Source organism: Bemisia tabaci, chromosome 4 (assembly GCF_918797505.1).
Source record: "Bemisia tabaci chromosome 4, PGI_BMITA_v3".
NCBI classification, from domain to species: domain Eukaryota; kingdom Metazoa; phylum Arthropoda; class Insecta; order Hemiptera; family Aleyrodidae; genus Bemisia; species Bemisia tabaci.
In genome coordinates this window covers 47,485,579-47,506,451 of record NC_092796.1, presented here as the reverse complement: position 1 = coordinate 47,506,451, position 20,873 = coordinate 47,485,579, and the positions used below count along the sequence as shown (strand labels likewise).

The following is a 20,873-nucleotide window of genomic DNA, read 5'->3' as shown; positions in this document are numbered from 1 at the left end:
GGTCTGGCTCAAAAATTGTTGAGGTGCTGATAAGCTTTCTGGGGCCCTCCTCTCGATAGGGGCCCCCTAAAACTGACAAAAAGTCCATCTTTATATGGGATTATTGAGTTTTCTCTGCGCCACCCGTCAGAACTTATGGGGTGCCCAAGCACCTTTAGCCAGACTGCCCCTACATCCTGCATGTTGTTTCTAATCTTGAGCCAGAAATTGTTGCTCCAAATTGCAAAATAAAGTCCGATTGGTGTCTGAACCAGGGGTCAATAATCTTCCAGATCGCGCGAAAGCTTGGAAACCCCGAAAAATCTCGAAAAGTTGCCCCCCCCCCAAAAAAAAAAAAAATCGCCATAACATTCCAGTGCAATTATAATTTGGTCCCTCGCACATTTCGCCAAATCGTACAGAATTTTGTCTTCGTGCCCTCAGGAAAGGGAGGCATCCAAGTTTATTAGAGGGTTTTCAAAATCATTTCACAAAAACAAAGTCATCACTTTCTTTTTGAGGTGCTGAACCCTGATCAAGCATTCCTGGGAAAGCTTGGAAGATTATAAACTCCTGGTTTAAACCAAATTCAAAATGTCTCAACTCACCTATGGAGGTGATAATCTATCAAAGAAAAAATTTAAACGATGATCGACTGATGGATCTAGCTATTTTTGCTACAAACTAGCTTGGTATTAGAGTCCAGTTGCTATGATCTAAATATTTCGATGCAGCTTGCATTGGTTTAAGATGGAAAGAAAAGCTTATCATCCTCACACTACCAAGCCACCTATTTTGGAGCAGTTTCTCCGCATCAGTATTTTATTAATCTGACCTTCAAATATTCGAAACTCTTGGAAGAATAAAAAAGAAAGTTGAGTGATTGCAAAATTCAAAACAATCTGCACCTCTAAGACCTCCATGATGAGAAAAAGCCTCAATTAATAAAATTAATAGGTATACATTTACAGAATGTCCTCTGATTTAACTGCACGCTCCCTGCTAGAGCTCTGTTGCACCTCCTTAGGTGGGCAGAGTTTCGACGGGTGTAATGGAAGGATATGACTGGTCACGTTAGACTCTTTAGAATTTCCATGTTCTGAGCTTTGTCCCTCACAATTTAGATCTCGACTAATCTAACCGCACACTCTAGCAATATTGCCAAAGGACATTAAGTTATCGTCTTTAGAGCAGCATTGAGAAGAAGAAGGATGTATCCTAACCTTACAGAATTTTTTTCCTGACACAGTCAACGTCTGAATATCTCTTCGATGGGTATACCAAATTTTTTGCAGCATTAATGTCGTATGCATTCATTGTACGTACATGAAGTTGCAATATGCATTGAAAATATTGACAAACCAGCAGCGTAAGTGTGAATATTTGCGTAAACTTTGATATGTTTACGTACAATAAACATAACCTAAAAGTGAAAGTTAATCTCAATGATTACTTATCTCACAATGAAGTACATAACTTACAGAAGTAAACCATGATGAAGAGAGCTAGAATTAAGTACTGCAGGCATCTAGAGATCAAAATTTGGGGATAAGCACATACAACTGAGCATCTATCACCATCAAAATGTGGAGCATTGGGATATAGCTTCCTAAATACTGTTTCTACGTCGATAGAACTACCGATTTCGATGTAAAATTACTAGAAAACCGATTGCAGCTAGTTTCCTGAGTATGTACGATTGCTGGCAGACAATCATAGCACCGTTCTGCATAAATGCTGTGGAAAAATTCAACTAGTTCATGCTGCAAAATCATCAAGGTCTCTGTTGACGATAAACCTGGCCCACTTCCTAAATTAGAAAGGAATGAATGGAAACGTAGACTCACCAATGCAAGCGAATAAAAGTAACATCCGATATCTACAGAACAGCATTATTTGATTATCCAAATACTAACGAAGTAGCAAGATATGAACAAGACCGAACACTTTGTTTACAGCAATACACAACAGATCAAGGAATCAGATTCAGCGACTAAACGCGCTTGAACTCGTTAAAGCGACACACAATGGATTTGCTATAACACTATACCACGCATACTATTACTCTACGATTCAAATTCTACGATTAGGACAACTTGCAGCACGCGAAAGAGCGTAAACACGGATTGGAATTTTGAGCATGAGTCGAGCTGTGATGGTGCAGTTGCTAGGAGATGAAACCTCGTCACTAGGAATTCCGCGACGTCTGGTGGGATCAATTCGCCGCGGCATCACAAAAACGAGGGTAAAATTATGCGAAAAACACAAATTGCATAGAAATCGGGGAGTAGTTACTGCTGATACCACGTGTGATAACACAGAGAGGACGTAAAGTGCGCACGCTTCGGTTTCTCGCCGACGACTGAATTCTGAATGAACAGGAACCGAGGATGACGAGTCCCTTCGCGACTGGGAATTTCTACGCGCTGTTGCCGCTCTGCTGTCCTATCTTTGAAGCGCTGTTGTCAGCCGTTGGAAAATACGGAAAAATAACGACCCTGCCCAGGGTAAAGGGACTCTAGCCCAGGGATGCGAAATTAGATTTCACCGTGAATTTAAATTTCCCGATGAGTGAAATTTTGTGAGATATTTTGCTGAAAAATAAGATTTCATTTTCTATGAAATTTCAACGCTCTTTGTGGCGCTGCGTGTGCAACCCGTGATAGTTATTAGAACATTCGTCAGTAAACTATGAGATTTTACTCATATTTTCTTAAAAATTTTCAAAAATAAGATTTAAGGTCCGTTCCTATAATATTCATGGCATACTGAGTTCATTGAAATTTTTTTGAAAAAATGAAGATATATTGGAAATTTATTATTTACATTGTAATGTCTAAATAATCACCAATCAGACTTAAGTAATAAAAATAGGTTTGACAAAATTTTCTACGAGACAAGATTTGATGCCAACACACGGCAAAAATCCTCGTGCAGATTAACGGATAAGTATAATTGCACTGAATATGTTGTCCGGCGTTTGGCCTATTCCAAAAATTGAAGGCGAACCAGCAATGTACGGAGCCTTATTACCTAGTCCGTTTAATAGTCTGACATCCACCGTCCGTCCGACCAAATATTTTAATGCGCATTTGAGTGTTTTATGCACTTTAAATTTTACCCTTTTGCTCCTCTCGTGTTAATTATGATGACATTCTTATGCTTTATTTGTGGAGAGATGACACAACTTGACACCATGGCTTAGGGAGCTGTTCTTCTCTTGACGGATCAGGAAATTTAAAACGAGGGGCAAGAGCAGAAGCGACCAGAAGCGTGACTGCTCAACGTGACGGAACTTAATAATCCGCCGAAAATTGACTGTCCCGCGTTGCCCACTCACCACCTGTCACCTGCCACCTGCCTCTTCGTAATTAACCAGAAAAGAAAATAAGAACCCATGTTGAACAAGGGACCGTGACACCCCGAGTTTCCCGCGTTCAGGGCTGATTATTGAAATTGATAGACAAAGCCACAGACCACGAGGACGTCAAAGGTAAAATGAAGAGATCCTGTTGGTTGAAATGAGTACCTAACTATTTTATGACCGAGGGGGAAATGATAGATTTACAGTGGGGGATCTCGTGGGTCGCCGCCGTTAGATAGTCTAAAACTCACCTCCTTTGTACATTTCAATCACTTTCTTAGAACCTCCAATATTGGAATGCTCGATTTTCTCTTTGTCCTCTTTGCTTATCGCTTTGTCCATCAAATTTAATTATCAGCCTGCCGATAGAAATCAAAATTTGAAGCCATTTGCAAAGGAAAACACGCTTACTATTAGGTACACAAAAGATTTTGCTTTCCTACCTCTGCGTTAAAGTCTCTCGAAGATTTTCTATTCTGAAATTTTAAAAAATTCAACTATAAAATCTTGATTTTTGAATTTTCACTTTTCTTCAATCTTGGATTGAAAATTTTCACTAAAGAGTTTTGGTACGGAAATACGGAGTAAAAGTTTGAAGTTCAAAAGCTTTAAGGAGCTACGCACTAATGCATAAACAACTTTTGACAAAATCCACCTACGGAACTTCCTAATAGGCTCGTGTAACACTGATTATTTTTTTTTTTTTAAAAATGGTTTCCGAACATGGGAAAAACTTAAAAAAATTATTAAAATATCTGATTAAGAGACTCTTGCTATTCTTCTATACGTTAAAATGCCGCCTTGCACCTTCGAGGGTTTTTAAATTAATTTTAGTAGACGTCAACAAAAATTTCTTTGTTTTATGTTGCATATTTTCCAGTTAATTTTGTGTCTAGTGTCAATATGAGTGGTTTTTATACATACATTACAGTCGCTTTACAGCGCGCTCGGGCGCTCTGCGACACCTAATCGCCATCCTTGCCTATCGATCCAGAGGTCATCTGGTAGATGGCATCTTGTAATCTCATCTTGAATGCCACCAATCCACGATTTTGCTGGGCGTCCCCTACGTCTTCTCCCAGGAGGAACCCAATCTAGCACCTTCTTAGGCAACCTATCATCCGCCATTCGTTGAACATGACCATACCAGACAAGCTGTTTGGTTTTTATACTTTAACAAAATATTGCTGCTAACCATTTTCATAACCCTTTTCTTAACGAAAAATTCACTCTCTAACTTTGAAGAAAACAAGAACGTGCTTCCGATCGGGTTGTAAATTTTTAAAAACAATTTACTTTTTTTCCCTTTTTTTAAAAAAAAATCCCAAAACAGTCAATACTACTACGGTGTAGATTGTCCTTACTCTCTCCTACACTGGAAAAAAAAACACATTGAATCTAGAGTCCAGATTCTTAAAAACATCGCCAAGAAAAAGTACTCTTGATGCAATCAGAATCTAGCTTAAATTAAGAACCAAGCTTTTTAATTTAAGGGGATTTCCTTTTGATTCAAGCAAAAATCCGATTGAATCAAGAGTATTTTTTCTTGCCAATGTTTTCTAGAGTCTGGACTCTAGATCCAATGTGTTTTTTTTTTTTTTTTTTTTTTTTTTTTTTTCCAGTGTATGCGAGACGAAAAACGGGTCTTCATTCCCTAACTCAATGCGGGCTCCTCTTTGCCCCATAAATGACGTATTTAAAGCGTGAATTTGGCAAGAATGAAATTTGCAAAGTGCGACGACCACGACACGCTCACGCACTGCACCATTTCCCCGCCCCCGCGATCGCGGCTTCACCCTCCCGAGACGAAACCGCGCAACTGCAACGCTCACCCCTCGCGGATCCGCGGTTAATACTCAGCGCCGCAGTAGTATGGGCGGGGGGAGGGGAGAGGGGCGGCCGTGGCAGTGGCGACGACGACGTTCTGTTGTCAATTTTGTATCGATCTGGGGGAAAAAACGAGCGGGCATGGATGGTAGCCACCAGTGGCGTGGTGTGCTTTGAAATATATCGATTGATCTGCCATTTGAACCTATGGAAAAAGGTCGATAAACAGGGTGTTCGCAACGAATACCTTAATAATCGATTCTTAGCCGTGGCTTCAAATGGGGAAATATCGATAATTGATCATTCGCGATTCGCTACTACTGGTAGCCACTTTCGCTTCTTTCGGCTAATGTGGCCTTTGACACAACATAATAGAGTTAAATTCGGAAAACGCGTATGTTGGCGCGAGACGTTGTATACGTAGATTTACGGTCAAACTTTGTAAAATTTAGGTAGATCTTCAGCAGTTTAAAGTACAATTCAATGATCGATCGAGAGGCGTTCATAAAATACTTAAGTCGGACTTTTTGATCCCTCCTCCCTCGTAACGCTCACCTAACGCATGTTTCCCGCATATATGTAGAAAAGTAGCGGATAAACCTCAGTTTTTAGCTTCTTCTGTTATATTCGTGGGAGAGAATAAATGCAGGCAAAAATCAGGGAATAAAATAAAGCAAGGTGTCCACTAAGACAGGCTGGCCAAAAATCAGTACTCTCACAGTGCTTTTTCAGTAAATTCCCAAGAAATTCAGTACCTCCTCAACAGAAAAATTCAGTACTTTTTCAGTACCTCCCATCGACGTAATTCGTTAAATTTCAAAAATTTGAATATTCCGCTCAAATTGCGACAGAAGTGACGAAAAAATGAAAAAATCCCGGACCTTCTTGCGGGATTCCGCACTTTTTCAGTACTTCCGGACCGCCCTTAAAAATCAGTACTACCCTGGTAAAAAGTGGCAGTAGAATCTGTGTTCCAAAATACCATAGACCTACAGCCGGCTGTAAGATTTATCCAATAGCTTCTATAGCCGGCAACACAATTTCTTACAGCCTTTCATAGCCGATGGCGATAAAGCCTGGCGATAAAGTGTTTGCTAAACGTTACTAATTACGGATGCTAGGACTTAGTGAGTTTTTGGACTACCGCTCTCTTTTTGGGCCGTAGTATCTTGATTTATTTTGCGAGGAAAGCTCCGTACTTTTGAAGGATGCCTGCCATTCCTAATATGTTGGAGCGCCTTCAATTTCGTATGATACTGTGCAATACCTCTGGTGTGAAATAGTTGCTTCAAGCGCCGTGGTACGCTGCGGCGCGGCGCGGCGCGGCGGGCGGGCAGCCAGCACGAAACGCGCATTGGCGCCTACAAACCTAACAAGGATACTTCACGCATTGCAATGCGTGAAGTATCCCTGTTAAGTTTGTAGGCGCCAGTGCGCCGCCGCTCTGCTTTGTGTTAGGCTCTTCATCGATACATGCGATTATCGATACATGTGATAATCCATGTGTATCGCAGTTTGATGTGTAAATCAACATGTTAGGGAGAATGCTTCTTTTAAGGAATTAATTTAATGAATTACATTTTGAATTAAATTAAAAATCTTTTTCTTTAATTTCACTCGTCGTTTTTCGGTTATTTCTCTTCGTTGAACATTAACCAGTGTGCAGCAGCTTTTTTCAACTCATGACTTTGAATTCTCATTTTAATTGACGAAAAAAAAATGTAGTAAAGGAAAATATAATGTGCGTTTTGTAAACATTAATGTGATTCCGTACAAAATTTAGGATTTATAAAGCACACAAATTTCTACACAATTTCTTATAGCCTTTTATAGCCGATGGCGAAAAAGCAACAGCCAGGCGATAAAGTTTAAAGCCCGGCGATAGGAACTATAGCCCGGCTGTATAATTTTTTATCTCTTCTTATAGCCCGGACGTATGATTTTTTCCACTTTCTACAGCCAGCGATATGATTTTCTATCGCTTTCTTCAGTCGGCTATAAGAACTCCTATGGTATTTTGAAACGCAGCTCCTATCGCCAATTTTTACCGGGGTATTTCCTTACTTTCCGGAAATCCTGGACTTGTGGACACCCTGGTTATTTCGAACAAAAGCATGAAATATTCTCGGAGAATTCAAGTTTTCGATGTTGTCTCGAAACTTGACTTTTGGCAATTACGCCCCTCTTAGAATACCCCTTTCGACTATAAGACCCTTTCTCCCGTGGACAATCGCATTTACTTTCATGAGCGGACCCCTCCGAGTGGGTTCCCGAGGGAACCCACCTCAGCTTTGGCTAAACGTTGCCCACGTGAACAATGGCATTCGCGATGTAGCCTGGCCGGCGTGGATGGAGCTTCCGGAGGAGGGTTAGCACTAAAAGGGAGACTGAAGGAAGGGGTGCCGGCGGTGAATGCATTCCATTCTCGGGTGGCAAAATGTGCGAGCTCGCTGGCGCTGGCGCTGCGTAGGTAGATCCTACCGGGGAGAATGAATGAGTCAGCCGGATCGACGTGATCCAAGTGGATTCCCGAGTCTTACGACCTATACAGCCCGCCGCCGTGCCGTGCAGGAACGGAAATGCCCAAATGCGTCATGTCCTGCTCCTGCACTCCTCAATAACTACATCTCAAGGCCACTCCTTGTAGTCCTGGAGCTGAATAGCTGAGCGGGAGCGGGAGGGGGTTGGCCGATAGGTCAGCTGCGCTGATCACGGATTGGATAAGTATCGAAATCGAAAGTGAAAATTCTTTCTCTGCCACTTCACAGTCACATATATTCGTTATTTGTGATTTAATGATTGAGGGGCTTGGAGGACAAGGCGCATGAGGGCAGTTTCTGCTATTTCGAGAAATGCGTGTTCGAAGCATCGAAATTACCTGGATCCATGGGGCGGAAAGAAAGTTCAAACGGCCTTTAAACCCATAAAAATTGGAATTTGGGAGCGAATTTTTTTCAAAATATGCAATAAGACTAATTTTACTTGAAATCATTGTACACTCATTTTTTTCAAAAATTGCACTTATGCGCCTTGTCTTCCAAGTTCTTTACCTTTCTTTCTTTCAGCCAGTGACAGCATCGGTGCATTGAAAAAAATGTTAAACTATACGCGCTTTTAAGCAAAATTAGCCCAGGCCATCTGTATTTTACGTTGCCTGAATTCTCTAAGTCAACCAGAATACACTGCTCTAGAGGAGCTGGATGAAATTTGGCTTACCCAAAAATACCATGGAATTTTACACATAAAATTTCTCAGGAACAAATTATATGATATTTTCCACCGAATAAAACTTCAAAAAATTTCAAACAAAGTTTCAAAAAATACGCACGATGCCGATGCAACGGAGAAAGTATATAATTTAAGACATCAAGTAGAGCAGAGCTTGAACTTGCATAGATTGGAGGAGTTGCATAGCTGCTGCATCGGGGTGTTGAGCATGCTGCCTATCTACCAATTGAAGGAGCTCCTCGCATCGACAATTATTGCGTTAATAAAACGATTGAAAATAGTAGTATTTTTCTCAGAATGGCAAAGCGCCTATATTTCTAATTTGTGGAACTCATTTTATCGATCTTGAAAATCGACATGCATTTATGGACCAATTAAGAGACTTGAAAATGTTGCAATCTTAGAGTAAACAATTGCGATTTTATTTCCCTGAAATGCGACTTTATTTCAATTTTTTGCTACGTCGCACTAGTATAAACCAAGTCCACTCGCTTCAAATGTGAACTGAAATAGGGAAGGGGGGGGCATCCCTAGTTACTAGACACAGTTCTTTTTCGTAAATTCGAGGGGTTTTTTCTGCGACTTATTTGTGTGACATGAATGACGTTCATGGTAAAACAAACGAGTAAAAACTTATTTTCTGGCATTTTGAATCACACGAATGCCTAGCCCGCCATTTGTTTTTATATTTCAAATTAAGGGCCTCCTAAGGCACTAAATGACCAAATATCCTCTGATGCCCATACACTCACTTTAAAGGTACTTTACATTTGCGTGTGAACATGGCACACGTGTTTTAGGGCCGAACAGTGGCGATTCCAGCAAGTTGGCGACACTGATAATATTGCTCTATTTAAAATCATTGAATACATCGATTCCGGGTAACCTAGAATCGATTGTTTCACATAGGTTTAAATGGAAAAAAACAGCATTGCCAACTCACGAGAATCGGCACTGGGCAGGAACCATTCGACTCATTGGGTTATAATGCAGCAGGAATAGGACCGCGCTTAGCAAAAAGGAACCAAGCCATATCAGCAGTTGCCAAATGTTATTGGGCAATTTAATGTTTTACGTGAAAACGGTTGTTCGGATTTGTGTGCAAACGTCAGTGAATTTCCTGCATAATAAGAAGCAAATTACTTAAAATTTTAAAAATTACATCACACTTGGATTGCATTTTGCAATAAGGAACCACTATTTCTGGCTCTCCTATAAAAGCACATATCTGCATAGGGAAATCAATGGCATGTATGTTGTTTCTAAAACGGGCTAGAAATAGTGATTCCTTATTGCAAAATGTGGTCCACTTGTTCTTTCGTAAAAAGTTAAATAGCCCAGTTAAATTTAACGAAAGCTGATGCGGCTTGGTTCGCCTTTCTGCTGAACGTGGTCCGATAATTCATTAACAATGTGTTCTACTTACGACGTTAACGAAGTCCTGGAAGGTAATAGCGGTGGTCTTCCTTTCGTAAGCCTTCTCAGCGAGCATCTCCCTCTTGTTCGGGCAAACTTGGGCGATGAAATCCGGCATGACCAGTGCGCGCAGCAGATCATCCCACGGGATCTCGCCGTAGCCCTCCACATCGTACTACCAATAGCAAACAAACAAACCGACCATGAGACATTGAAAACTAATGACGTTTTGAGGTGGTTCGTCCTGGTTTCTGCCGTGATCTAACCGGAGAGCGATAAATCGCATTGATTACGTAAAAAATCTTGGCAGATTTTGAATTTTTAGAAAAAAAAAAAAAAAAAAAAAAAAAAAAAAAAAAAAAAAAAGGCGACAGCCCCTACGCATGAGCTTAAGGAATCATCTTCAACCAGCAAAATTGAAAAATCCAGAGAAATATGAAGGCAAGAGCCTTTATGGATAAGAACCTCGCATTTGAAACAGAAGTCGATGATTGTGTGGAATACGAGGCTGTTTTCCAAAAAGAATCCTGCTTTCATTGCTCTCAATGTTGCTACTTTGTTGATTGAGAATGATTTTTTCGGCTCGTGCGAAGGAGGCTATCGTCCTTTTGAAAAAATTCCCTTGGACAAAAATTCAAAATCTGCCGAGCAGATTTACTCAATTGATGCGACATGCTTATATCGCACGCCAGTTCGACCACGCAAAAATCTGGGACGAATTGCCTTTAGATTTTTGCTCATACTTTGTTTTTCTATTCCTGAAAGAAAAACAAACCCATCTTGCTTTTGATGCTAGGAAAAATGTCTTTTTGTTCTTTTCAGGAAAATGTTCTTAGACAAAGGAAATAAGTCTCTCATTGACAAATTCAGAACAGGGGCGTATCAATAGCAACCGTAATATGTGTCGCCGCAGTTCGCCACGCGGGCTTCATTCTTGACATGTACATCCCAGCTTCTCAGCGCCTGGCTACGCTACCACTATTTCGACTCTTGGGAGAGCGTATTGCATATTTGGCAAAAATGAAGGCGCACGCCGCCGTTAAGTGGGAATGTCGCTGCTCTCCGTTGGACTAGCACTTTCAGTTCCTCCCGAAGGAACGTAATTATATACTAAGGTTGCAAAATTGACTAGAATTTGATTTTAACAAGAATATGCCTGTGCAATTTTTGTCCAATTGTTTTCCGATTTTTGCATGAGGTCAAAAGAAAAATCAGGAAAATCGACAGTATTGGAAATTTTCAAGATTCTCCCGGTAAAAATGTAATTTGCGTTGGGAAATGTTGCAAAATTGACATGTATTTTCGTGAGGAAAACCATATGGTTTGACGTACATGCAGGCCAGGATGGGCCGACATGTACGTCAAACCATATCGTTTTCCTCCAATACCAAACCATACCAAACCATACCGTCTACCGTCTCACTGTACCGTCTTCTCATGGGAGAAGAAACATTATTTTCTATGGTGACCCATGAAGAATTTTCTGACGCTAGATATTGTCCCAGAATTGGGAGGCATCTTTCTTTTTTACCCTCCTCTTGGGGAGAAAGGTCGTTGCACATCTTTTGCATCGTTTTTACACAAAAATTTTGCTTTGATCAAAGAAATAGTGCGCTGTAAAGTTCAACAGGGTTAACTTAGTACATACCTTATCAAAAAGTTGCCTCCATTTCTGTGAACAAAAAAGAAGAGAAACATACAAATGATGGTCATTAGTTTTGAATTTTAAAAAAACTAATTCGACTTTAAGAAAAAGCTATATCTGACGAGCATCAGAGAAGAAAGGCAGATTTGCGACAAATGTCGACGATTTCATCATGTTTAATGTACATACATAAGCCTTTATAGAGGAAGGGTGGTGAAATAACGATTTGCTAAGAAGTCAAATTAAGTATACATTTGAACTTTGATGGTAAAAACTTTCTCCAGACAATGAAGCAAAAATATTTATCGAGTTTTTTTAAAAAAAACTTTTTTATAGCAGTTGAGATTAAAAAAAGCCTTGTCATGTGTAGAACTCTGACGTCATCTGTCTACCTAGGTCCAAAAGAAGGAGCCAATGGAAGGACTGGAATGGCAATTCTCTCCCGATGACGTATATATCGAAAAAATGTTTGTCAACAGGGTCGTCTTTGGTAGATATTGTATCCGTCAGGAGTTGGCGATCGGATCGACCTCCTGCGGGCTGATTATTGAAATTGATGTACAGAGCCGTAGACATAGAAAACAAAGGGGAAATGGAGCGATCCTATTGGTTGAAACGGGTGGTTGTCACTAAGTAAGGTGGGAAATTATGGACTACCTATAGGATCTCTCGTGGGTTGCCATCAGTTAGTGTGTCACTTACCTATTTTGTGTATTGCAACCACCTGCTTCCACCAATAGGATCGCTCCATTTTCTCATTGCCTCCTGCTTTGTCTATCGCTTTGTCCATAGCTTTGTCTATCGCTTTGTATATTGATTTCAATAATAGGCCCGCTGGTATTGGATCGCCGACAGCCGCCGAATCCAATCGCCGTGCCAGTTCGTCTCGGTTTTATAGACGCCGTTGTTTTAACAATCGTTTTAGAAGTGTAGGTAAACTGGATTGCATTTTGCAAAAAGGAACCACTAGCATTGCAATGATGCTAAGATTGTGCAACTTCATCTTTTGCAATAAAATTGCGGAAATCGTGAAAAACTATGAAATTTAGATGGTAATTTTTGTCTTAAATTTACAGTTTTTAGCGAGTAAATTAGAAACTATTTATGGATAATCGGGGTTTTCCTCCAAGACAATAGAAGTTGCACAATCTTAGCAACATTGCAATGCTAGTGGTTCCTTTTTGCAAAATGCAATCCAACTCATTCGCGGCCTCTGGTTTTGATAAATATTGAAAATCTTACGTCATAGAGGATGGCTCTCTTGAGATCCTCGTCGTCGGAGCTGTTCTCGTAGTCCGGCGGCGGCGAGTCGAGCGAGTGGGCGGCCAGGGTCTTGGCCGGCGAGAGGGAGAGGGTGCCCGTCGTGACGCGGTCTTGCGAGCGGGAGCCGCTGCCCCCGGACAGGGTGACGCTGGCCGTCAGGGGGGCCCCCGCCCCGGGGATGGGGGGCCAAGCCCGGGCCCCGGTCCCAACCCCTCCACGGCACGGTGACAGCGGGATGACCATCGCCGGCCCACACCCACGCCCGGATCCGCTACCCTCATCCACCGCGCGTCACTCACCGGGGTCCCGGATCGTCGGGATTCCTCCAGTTGTTCACGTCGGAACCGAGTGATTTCTCTACCGTCGGGTTCTTGAAGGTTAGTTCGCTTGTTGATACCGAAGCAGAAATGTTGCAGGGTTCATCAGGCGATGTAGCATCAAATGTGGACTATTTTGTTCCTGGGCGGTATTTGAAAGCTGGCCTCGAAGGCTGGAGAGAACCCGATTGGATGTGAACGAAAAAGGAGACCTGGAACAGAGAAAGAAAGTAAAATTTAGGTCGAAAAAAAATTTAGGTCAGTAAGTCTACACGGGTTTGAGTACTCTGTCTGGTACTGACATTTTGTTGATATTATTTGACTCTGTCTTTATTTAACTGTTTCTTCACGGAGGTCTTGGAAAGGACTATTTAAACATCATCGCACATTTGCATTGACAAGATTTTTACATGGAGAAAAAGCTTTAGAATGTACAAGATTTTCATGATTTTTGGCGTACCCTTGAGAAATTTTAAGAATTCCGTGTTATGGCCGATTTGGCTTAAAAATAGTAAGCCCCATCAGGGCCGGATTTACCTACATGCCGCCCATGGGCCGCCTGTGTTATTCCGCTTCCTTCTTATTTGTTTTGAAACATCAAAAGATCGTATTCGACAGTGGTTCGATGTGTCGTTTGGTTCAAAGCAATAGAACATAGCCTCAAACGAAAATTTTAGGATTTAATTTGGAAAAGCTGAAAATGAAAAAATTCCTAACAATTTCACTTTTCATTGCCATTTGGTACCTACTCGAGAGAATAAAAATTCGATCACATAAGACCCGTTACCTCAGATTTCTAAATTGACTTTTGAGGCTGTGGTTACATATTGAACCAATCGATATCAATATAATCTCACCTGTGTGATCTGTCGAATACGATCTATAAAAACCATCAAGTGAACGTGCCGGTGGGGGAGGGGCGTATGGGACGCGTTTCTTCGTGCTGAGCACATTTTTTGTGAAAGCCCTTTCAACACTGACAAAAGTTCAGTTCCGTAAACCCATCCCTGTTTGGACAAGGCCCTCCATTTATAAAAAAGGACGAAAAAATTATGAAAGAACCAACATACTTCCACCGCCGCGCCGACAGCACTGTGTTGGCGCAATGCGTGAGGTATTCATGCAGTCTTGTAGGCGCTATGCGTTTCACGCCAACCGCTGCGGACCGCGCTGTTTGGCGCGATGCGTGAAGTATTCATGTAGTCTTGTAGGCGCTATGCGTTTCAAGCCGACTGCTGCTGACCGCAGAGTGTTTGAAGCAATGCGTGAAGTATTCATGCAGTCTTGTAGGTGCTATGTGTTTCATGCCGACCGCCACGCCGCTCCGTTCCAGGTCAAATTGCGTGTTTGGTTTCTCTCTTAACTCGACTAATTAAAGGTGTTGTCTCTTGTATCACCGAAAGACGACAAAATTAGAAATTACCATACTTTTACTCTCAGGAAATGAGAGATTTTGTCGGATTTTTTCGTATGTAATTTATTCTCTGAATCAGATTTTTTTTTCTCTCTTTTTTTGATACGTACATTCAAAATGATTGCAAAATTTGCCGGCCCCTAAATTTTGCCGCCATGGGCCGCGGCCCATGTGGCCACCCCCTTAATCCGGCCCTGAGCTCCATTCATAGAATCTCTGGAAATTGTACGAAACTTCATGGGAATAATTGAGGGGTTTGGAAGACAAGGCACATATTGTGCAGTTTTTGAAAACATTGTGTTATCAATAATTTCAAGTAATCCTAGTCGGAATGCATATTCTGTGAAAAATTCGCTCCCAAATTCAAATTTTTAAGCATCAAAAAGGTAGTTAGTCCCTCCTTTCCGCCGCAAGGATCCGTGTAATTCCGGAACTGCAAACACGTATTTTTCGAAATAGCAAAAACTGCACTTATGCGCCTTGTCCTTCAGCCGCTCAATTATCATAAAATTAACCATATCTACCTTGAACGAGCCCATTCTCAGAGTCAAAAAGACGACGGTAGCTCATGGGAGGGCGCCGATTCAAAGTTGCTCTCATTCCTGTTCCATAGGACTTGACTGCGACAGTGTCTCATGACTGATGAGGCGGTGATACCAGCGGACGCAGCGCGTTGGCCCATCAGTGTTTCTGCCCGTCACCAAATTACTAGCAATCAGCCTCGATTGTCACTGGCGATGGAGGGGGGGGGGGGGGGGGGGGGGGGCTTCCTAAGCCGAGGGAGTCTCACGCTGGATTACGGTTGTTAGAGAGTTCCGTGATTATCTACGCCACCATCACCTGTCGTCAATGATCACAGTTAAAGATTAAAACTTGAAACACAACAATGAACAAATTCACTTCTAAAATATTTCAGTTTAAGACCTGATCGAAACACATCTACTTAATGTGATGGTAAAAATATTTTTCAACCTTTGTGACCTTCACGCTAGGTGCAGAGAGGGCATTTTCCTGGTTGCGGTGTCTCAGGATTCCTTTAACGTTTCATCCACTATAACTGAAGCAAATACATGGAATTGGTTTAAACTTTTACTACATTTTCTATGTAATTTTACAATGCTGAAAAGTAAAAATTTCAGAAAATCGCCAATAGTTCCCGCTCTAAAATGTACGTTATTAGCAGTGGAGATTCTGCAACATCGCAACCAAGAGATGTTCTTTCTACTTCCAGCTCCAGCCAGGGCCTCGATTTTGTTGAGCACGGACTAGAGGTATGTTCTTTGGCCTACTTCGGAATTGAAGGCGAAATAGTTATGTGCGGCTTCTTACACACCTTGTGTCCATTCTGTTCTCTGTAAAATTATATCGGTAAGGGAACGCTACTGGTCGCTCCTCACATGTATACTGCCGTGCTAAGGAAGAACGCCGTATGAACATTCGAGAGTTTTAAATTTCCTCGCAGAAAATATTTAATTTTGAAGAAAATTGTTAATATTTGACCTTGCAATTTTTAGATTTTTAAGATCAAATTACGAACAAAATCCTCTGTAAAATTGGAAGAAAAATATTTACAAATTTGCCCGAAAATTAATGATTTGTCAAAGGAGGTTTGGCAACGTCTGAGGGCTCATACGGCGTTTTTCCTTGGCATGGCAGTATACCGACGGCCATAGTGCAAAACCACGTATCTCCATTGTGGTGTTTCAAAATTTCCGCTCCCAGTTTATTTTTTTTAAAAGAAACAAGCCTACTTCGTAGCTTGAAATTTAGACAGGGTGTTCTACCGATAGGGAAGAAAAATGGGCGTTATTATTCTAAAAGGAACTAAGTTGCACGCGAATCCTGTGCACATAGTTCCTTTTAGCATAAATACGTACAAATTATGGAGGTTTTTGTGAATTTACGTTGACTAGTTCTCCGAGGAAAAAAAAAGTATGGCAGGAAATCGCTGCAACATTGTAAATGGAGATACGTGGTTTCGCGCCGTCGCACAATGGGTCGAGTCAATAGGAGAGGTCGGACAAAATTTGGAAACTTTAATTACTTTAAACGCTCATAACTCCGTTTATACAAAACTTACAAGGGGAGCTTCCCAAGTGTAACCGGAATTTCGAGTTGAAATTTCGCATGAAGATACTAGAGATGATTTTAGGGATGCCGTATTTTTTCGTTTTTTCGAATGGGGTCGGGAAAGCCCTCAAAAAAAGGGCTAAAGATGCGGAAAAAACGCGTGCGTTAGCGGCACAAGGTAAACGTAGGTGATAGAGGCTCTGAACCCTTATTAGTACTGCGTGGCCAAACGGTAGCGCGCTCGCCTCGCAGGCGGGAGGTCCTAGGATCGGATCCTGATTACAGCTCGTAATTTTATTTTACTTTATGCTTGTTTCTTTTTCACTTACTTTATTTTGCACCATTCGCTCCGCAAACCGACTTACGAAGTAGAACAGTAGTGACTGAAGATTTTTTACATAACTATGCTGATAAAAACTCGAAGTTTCTCTTGGATTGAAACGTTATATATAATTGAATAAACAAAACACTCTAAAACCCACCAAATTTCGTTGCCAAGCTGAATTTCCGGAGTATCAGTCAGATACAGATACAGATTCGACTGATACTCCGGAAATTCAGCTTGGCAACGAAATTTGGTGGGTTTTAGAGTGTTTTGTTTATTCAATTATATATAACGTTTCAATCCAAGAGAAACTTCGAGTTTTTATCAGCATAGTTATGTAAAAAATCTTCAGTCACTACTGTTCTACTTCGTAAGTCGGTTTGCGGAGCGAATGGTGCAAAATAAAGTAAAAGAAAAAGAAACAAGCATAAAGTAAAATAAAATTACGAGCTGTAATCAGGATCCGATCCTAGGACCTCCCGCCTGCGAGGCGAGCGCGCTACCGTTTGGCCACGCAGTACTAATAAGGATTTAGAGCCTCTATCACCTACGTTTACCTTGTGCCGCTAGCGCACGCGTTTTTTCCGCATCTTTAGCCCTTTTTTTGAGGGCTTTCCCGACCCCATTCGAAAAAACGAAAAAATACGGCATCCCTAAAATCATCTCCAGTATCTTCATGCGAAATTTCAACTCGAAATTCCGGTTACACTTGGGAAGCTCCCCTTGTTAGAGATTCTAAAAGTAGTCTCAATGTTTTCCTCGTAAAATTTTCTTCCAAAAGCACCCATGAAAGTTTAAAATGTGACGAAATAAACATCAAAATTTGCAGTTTTAAACGAAAATTTCATGTGCGACCTCTTTCACTGACTCGACCCACTGTGCATCGATATGGCTCTATCTCTGTATAAGTGCATACTGCATATTTTCATGCTCGAATATTCGCAAAGACCAATTGGAACACATCTATCCGGAATCAGTCTATGACTGCATTTCACGTTGTCTATATACTTTTTCTTGTTCCATTTTTTCATGAATCCATCTTCAACATTCCGACTTGACATTTTGTGAGTTCATTCTGGAAGGGGGGGGGGGGGGGGGATTCACAGAAAGGTTTGTCAAAGCACCATATTACTTGGATTTTGTTAAAATAATAAAGACGACGTGAAATTCAGTTAGGCTTATTCTCGTAGAATGAATCCATTCAATACTTAAGCAAGGCTCAAGAATATAAGATCCCATAACGGATGCAAAAATGGAGGGAAAGTTATCACGGTATCAGCCAATACTATGGAGTAAAGAGGATAAACAATGGAGAGGAGAGATTGCGATTGGACGGTTGTGCCGCGGGCCGCGCGCGATCGGATGAATGACGTAAATAGCTCAAGGTCATTAGATTTCAAAACACGCGCGCTGCGCGCGTGTTTCATTCATGCTGGTTTTCGCTTTCGCTGCAGTAATGGACCACAGGCAAGATATCGACGGTGAAACTACCAAACCACGTATCTCGGTTTGCGACGTCGCTGACTTCCTGTCATACTTTATTTTTTAAATGAAAAACTACTTAACGTCCAGTCTTGAAAATTTCTGTGATTTTTCCTCTTCGTGCGGAGAAAATTCTGTGAAAATTTCAAGGAATGATATTGATTTGGTCTACTTCAAAAAAATAAAATGCGAGCGTAGATTTTTAAACACTGCAAACGAGATACGTGGTTTGGTAGTTTCACCGTCGATATCTCCCTTCGACAGAGAGTTTTGCGGAAACATCTGAAGAGATTTTTAAAACTTCGAACAAAAGTTATGTTGAGCTTTTGGTAGCGATAAGGTTTTCTTATTCCTATACTTAACAATTTTATTTCATCAATGAAATTAGTAGGTAACATCGTGTTGCCATTTGAATTTTTTTATGGGGGGAAAATTTGCATACACTTTTTTTGGTGGCAATAATAGCTCGGTCAAATCAGTATGTCAAAATGTATTTTTAAAACCAAGGTACTGGTGAAAAAAGGACATTGGTTACGCCAAAAAGAAAGATTAAATAAAAAATAAAATCAATCAATCAATTAAAGTAAATGGAGCCCAAAAATCAAACATGAAAAAGTTTTTTTTCTATTACGTATTTAATTTTTTACTTTTTTCTTTTTTTCAGGTAAAATGTTACCCTTTTTCAGGATTAAAGAATACATTGTGTTGATTCAGAAGATTTAAGTACCTTTTTTGACGATCTCGACCTGATGCAAAATTCTTGGTATCTTTGACTTCATTTCATATCGATAGCCAAGTCGGAAAAAGCGTACCTATCTACAATGCAACGTTTAAAGATCATACTCCATAGTATAAAACCATAAGAGTAACGCATATCGCATAACGCATAGGTAAGCATAATGCAAAACGCTTGAGGCGCGAAGCACTGGGGGTTGGACCGCGAAGCGGTCAGAGGGCGTACCCCTAATCTCTGATAATGTTTTACTTTTTAGAGATAAAAAAATTATCGCCACGGAAATTTATGTTTTGTTTAAAATGAATTAATACTATTGGTTACCTATTACTTTTCTAAATCATATAAATAGTAAGACATAAAGCGGAGACTTGCAACGCAGCAATCGTCGACAAAAACATTTTTTGAAAACAACTATCGACTTTTTTTTTCTTACAAATGTTTAGTCAGATAAATGTCTGATTTTTCCATTCCAATCGCTTTATATTGAAACAACTTTTATATGGAACAAAACTCATAAGAACGACCTTATCACCCAACATAATATCGATTTTACAAGTATTAAAAAGGCTTTCCTCATAAGAATTTAATCGGGCACGAAATCCACCTACTTTCAAAATCACGATATAAACGGAGACGAGGTGAAGGGACGAATGACAGGGATGATAACCCGAGTGAACCCGTAACCCTGAGGGATCGGACGCTTGTCGTTGTCATGACTCACGAACTCACGATGCGTGAGCGCACGCCATGCCAAACTGACGTCTGTTATCACTGTGCCTCCAATGATAAGGACCCACGCAAAAGTTTACCGGAAAAAGACGTACCGCTACACGAAGATGCTGTCGAATCGCGTCCTATCCTTGCGTTTCCAGATGTTGCGATTGGGTGTTAATATCCTGCGACAGGAACAGGAACGCGAGATGGGAGCCGAGGGCTCGGAAACCACAACAACACGTGGACGCGCACACACTGACGCACCAGGACGCACACCTAATTTCACGAGCTGCGCTCATGGTGACTCCACGTCACTCACCCGCGAAGGGACGTCGAGAGAGGGGGGGGGGGGGGGGGCGCGATTGCGCACAATTTCGTGGGCCGCGCGCCCGTCCGTAGCGGCCGCACAGTGGGGCCCCTGGAGTCCGTCTCGGCACTCGATAAAAACCATCAAATGAACGTGCTAGCGGGGGACGGGTGCATTTACTCGTGTTGAACACGTTTTTTTGGAAAAGCCCTGTCAACACTACGAGCAAAAGTTCACGAAACTTTGCGCGGAAGTTAAGTTCCGTATACCATCTCTGTGTGGACAAGGCCTTCCATTCATAAGAGATGAGCGAAAAAATTATGAAAGAACAAACGTAAATGTGGTTCAATGATTTTAACTTCCGCCGCGGCGCCGCGCAGACCGCACCGTGTTGGACGCAATGCATGAAGTATTCACGCAGTCTTGTAGGCGCTATGCGTTTCACGCTGACCGCACTGTGTTTGGCGCAATGCGCGAAGTATTCGTGCAGTCTTGTAGGCGCTAATATGTGTTACATGCCGATCGCTGCGCCGAGGGCTTCTTCTTTTCATCTCAAGTCCTCGTTATCATTTCTCCCTAAGTCGCGCCGTTCTGGGCCAAATTGCGTGTTTGGTCTCTCTCTTAACTCGACAAAATTAGAAATTACTATTCTCTCAGGAAATGAGAGATTTTGTCGCCTTTTCTCGTTTGTAATTTTGTTTTTATAAATCCGATCTTTTTTTATACCTAGACTTTAAAAAATTGCAAATTTTTGCCGCCCCTTAGATATTATGCCGCCATGGGCCG

At 41.3% G+C, this 20,873-nt stretch overlaps 1 protein-coding gene across 2 annotated transcripts in view; it reads right to left on the bottom strand.

The window, feature by feature from the left end:
* Positions 1-20,061, bottom strand: part of stet (stem cell tumor) — a 50,013-nt gene extending 29,952 nt beyond the window's left edge. Inside the window, exons 1-5 of one of the 2 annotated variants that reach the window (XM_072299967.1) lie at positions 19,891-20,061; positions 14,978-15,293; positions 12,702-13,251; positions 11,463-11,486; positions 9,825-9,989 (exon numbers count right to left, since the gene is read on the bottom strand). In XM_072299967.1, coding sequence (XP_072156068.1) covers positions 9,825-9,989; positions 11,463-11,486; positions 12,702-12,965 — 453 coding nt within the window. In that variant the 5' untranslated portion in view covers positions 12,966-13,251; positions 14,978-15,293; positions 19,891-20,061. Of the gene's footprint in view, positions 1-1,826; positions 2,361-9,824; positions 9,990-11,462; positions 11,487-12,701; positions 13,252-14,977; positions 15,294-19,890 lie in introns of those variants that run through there. The other variant, XM_072299968.1, reaches the window with a different exon arrangement.
* Positions 20,062-20,873: the final 812 nt, after the last annotated feature.